Genomic DNA, 3,906 nt, shown 5'->3' on the forward strand with positions numbered 1-3,906 from the left:
TTTTTCTTAGTGAAAATCGTGCGTGAGTTAATATAGAAATTTAGGATAATGTTGTTATTTAGGCTCAAATCAACCCTATCATCAAAGACATTCCAGCTTTCAGTAAACTGTCTTTGTAGAGATAATGTAGGACATTATGTACAATGGGGGATACACTGGCACCTATTTTTAGCATGTCAAGCAACCAGGTAGAGGCTCTTTCATTGGTTTGAATACATGATGGGATTTTTTTACATATATTTGTATAATATGTATACATCGGCAGAAGTTAGAGAGTAAGTCAAAAGCTGAGAGTTTCATGTATTGACACTTATCAAGCGCGAATTTGTCCATTGTCATTCTGTAACTTGTGATGAAATAATTTCTAAGATACAAAATTTTGTCAAAAACGTTAAGAGTAAACCCTGTTGTATGTGACACATTGTACCAGTATCAGAAGTTTCAAAGTGTTTAGTTAAAAAAAATTAATGAAATAATCTGTACATCGAATTGAATAGATCCGAAATGGATAAAAGGCAAAGTCGGCCTCGGCAGAATTTGAACTCAAAATGTAAACACAGATGAAATACCGCTAAGCATTTCACCGGCACTCTAACATTTTATCAAATAGAACTAAGTAGACATCTCAGCTAGTAGCTTCTGTTTTCTTGAGCAGATTTTTTACTGCCTGAAGTGTATGCTCAGCTTGTCCATTTGATTGTAGGTATGTCGGACTTGATGTTGTGTGTTTGACATCTCATTCTAGACCAAAGTTACAGAACTCTGCACTTGTAAACTGCAGTCCGTTATCTGTCATGAGCTCATCTGGGATGCCATGTCATTTTGCTTGATAGGTCAGGCACTGCTGTGATTGTCATTTTACTTGATAGATCAGACAATTTCACAATACTTTGAGAAATAATCCACACACCCTAGGTAGTCAATGTTCTTGTACACAAATAAGTCAGCTCCGACTTTGGCCCATAGTCAATCAGGAATTTCATGGCTCTCCAACAGTTGTTTCAGATTACTCTTTCTGTTCTCATTGCACACAGAACATCGTGATACAAATTCTTCAGTTTGTACAGTCATTCCTAGCCAGAAGATAACATCTTTGGCTCTGAGTATGCACTTTATCACTCTGAAATTAGCATCATGAATTCTCTTCAACATTTCTGTTTGTAGTGTTGCAGGAACTACAACTTTATCAGCTTTGAAGATTAAGTCATCAACAACAGTCAGTTCATCTCAAATATTCTAGTGGTCTCTCACACTTGCTGGAACATCATTTCTGTTTTCTGGCCATCCACACAGAATCACTGATTTCAGCTGTTGCAGTTTGTGGCAATCCTGAATTCACTCAACTTTCCTGAGGTCATCAGCAGTTATGATATTAGGTTCACATCACACTCGGTTTCATCAAACCAATCATTACTGGCTTGAAGATATGCCCTGCTCAAGGCATCTGTAAGAATCAGTTCTTTGCCAGATTTCTAGATAACTTGAAGATCATACTTCTGTAAATGCAGCAACATTCTCTGCAACCTCTGAGGAGCTCTACACAAAGGTATCTGAAATATGATTTCAAGGGGTTTGTGATCAGTTTCTACTTGAACTCTTTTCCCGTAGACATACTGATGAAACTTCTCACATCCATGTAGGATACCTAGCATCTCTTTCTCAATCTGCATATACTTCTTTTGTGCACTTGTCAGTGACCTCGAAGCAAATGCTACAGGTTTTTCAGCTTGCATCAATACTGCTCCTAGCCCTGCAAAGCTTGCATCCATTGATAATGTTACTGGCTTTGTAAAATCAAAGTACTGTAATACTGGAGTCTCTGTCACTTTCTTTCAAATTCTTGAAACAGGTTTATTGCCTCTCTTCCCAGTGCCATGCAATGTCCTTCGGCAATAAATATACCTCTGGCACCAACTTCACTGAAATACCTCTGGTGCTAACTTTACTCCAGAAGGTAGTCAAGTGATTTAGTATCTACCAAACAGGGTATTGAAAGTACACAACTTGGAACTGCTTTCATCAAGTTGTATCTGCCAAAATCTAGACTCTGCATCAAGAATGGTGAACAGCTTGGCACCTGGTATTTGTGACATAATTTTCTCAACAGTTCACATGGGATAATGTTCTTTTCTCATGGTACTATTGAGATCATTTGGATCTATACAGATCCTAATCTTGTTTGGTTTCACTACTGTCACCCAGTTTGTATGCTGAGTCGCTTTGATGACAACTCCAAGCTTGGTCATTTGATCAAGTTTTGCCTGCACTTTGTCCATCAAAGCAGCAGGCACTTTTCTCAGCAGGTGTACCACAGGTGTGATTTTGTCCATTAATTCTATATGTTTACCCGGCATGCATCCAAGTCCTTTTAACAGCTCTGGATATGCTCCCAGTATGTCTGTATTCACTTTCTGAATGTTGTGAACTCACTGTACCAATTTCAATTTCTCACAGGTTTTTCTTCCCAGTATACTTGGGCAGTTTTCCTCCACAACCTGGAATAGTACTTCATTCAAAGTGCCACTGAATTTACTTGATACTGATAGTTCCATCTGTCCAAACAGGAATTGCTTTTCTCTGAAGTATGACACAGGTTTCATTTTTGAACTTGACAGTCCCTTATTCTTCAAATTCAAGCAGTTGAACATTGATTTGGAAATGATATTGTACTGTGCACCTGTATCCAGTTTGACTTTCACTGGTTTCTTGTTGATTGATAAAGTCTCATACCAGTTTTCATAATCTTCATTACTAGTCATATGTCCAATGAATAATTCTTTAAATTTTTCAATTTCTTCAGAATTGTCAACGGTCTGAATATGTTTGTGTTTTCTCTCTCTAGGGTTTTGTCTGTCATGCCTAAATGGTATTATAGTTTTACAGATGCTGGCAAAATTATGCTTACCACTTTTCCTGCAGCAGGACACTTGTCTTTAGCATGTTTTTAACTACACTGTTTACACTGAGAGTATTCTATTGTTCTACCTTTAGGTTCATGCTTTCTTCTTGGACTCCTACTGGCATTCACGTCATTGACTTCTTTAGACATGGTTGACTGTTCATCATTAAAAACTTTCAATTGCTGTCCACTGATTTCTGTAGCTCTATACATCTGTACAGTATTTTTCCAAATCAAGATCATGGTCTCTCAATAACCATATTCTGAGGCTGTTACTAAGAATTCCACAGACAATTCTGTCTTTAATAAGCCTATCATTTTATGTCCCAAACTCACAAGTTCTAGATTTATTCTTTAGATCTGTTACATACTGATCAATTATCTCATCTGGTTTCTGAGATCATGTGAAAAATGCATGTCTCTCAATTGTCAGATTTTTCTTAGGTTCACAGTATTCCTTAAAACTTTTGCTTCACTTTGTCATAATTCTTGCTATCTGCTTCCTAACTCCACTCAAAAGAGTTTCACACTTGAACTGCAGCCCTTCCCACTACATGTTGTAGAGTAGCACTCTGTGATTTAGTTGCAATTCTGCTAGCTGTAAGGTAAAGTTCAGACCTTTGTATCCACCATTTCCAGCTCTTGGCTACATTGCCTTCAAGATTAAGCTCATTCAAGCTTCTTATTTGTTCCATTCAGGCGATTATTCAATCTCCTTCTGATACCATGTAAATTATGACACGACACAGGGCGCAGCCATTACTACATGTATTTATTTTGTCATGCATACCAACTCATGACACTATCATTACAATGACTAGCTTTTGATGCCAGATACAGATCAAAATTTTCAGCTATTAGCCATTGCTCTTTCCAATTCACTGATGAATACATTTGATCACAAATCTAGGAAATAATTCAATCTAGTTGCTGATTGTCTATAAGGCTCGAGTAAGACTCATAACTGAGTACTATTCTCATACTGAAATAGTGCTGCTACCCCCCCC

The 3,906-nt window shown here is 37.5% G+C and overlaps 1 protein-coding gene across 1 annotated transcript in view; it reads left to right on the forward strand.

Annotated features, from left to right (window-relative positions):
• LOC106875249 (ubiquitin carboxyl-terminal hydrolase 31) overlaps window positions 1-3,906 on the forward strand; it is a 123,283-nt gene that overhangs the window by 66,881 nt on the left and 52,496 nt on the right. The window contains exons 4-5 of the mRNA XM_052973896.1: window positions 1,165-1,216; window positions 2,455-2,679. Of these exons, the coding sequence (XP_052829856.1) occupies window positions 1,165-1,216; window positions 2,455-2,679 (277 nt within the window). The remainder of the gene's footprint in view (window positions 1-1,164; window positions 1,217-2,454; window positions 2,680-3,906) is intronic.

Source organism: Octopus bimaculoides, chromosome 17, assembly GCF_001194135.2.
Source record: "Octopus bimaculoides isolate UCB-OBI-ISO-001 chromosome 17, ASM119413v2, whole genome shotgun sequence".
NCBI classification, from domain to species: Eukaryota; Metazoa; Mollusca; class Cephalopoda; order Octopoda; family Octopodidae; genus Octopus; species Octopus bimaculoides.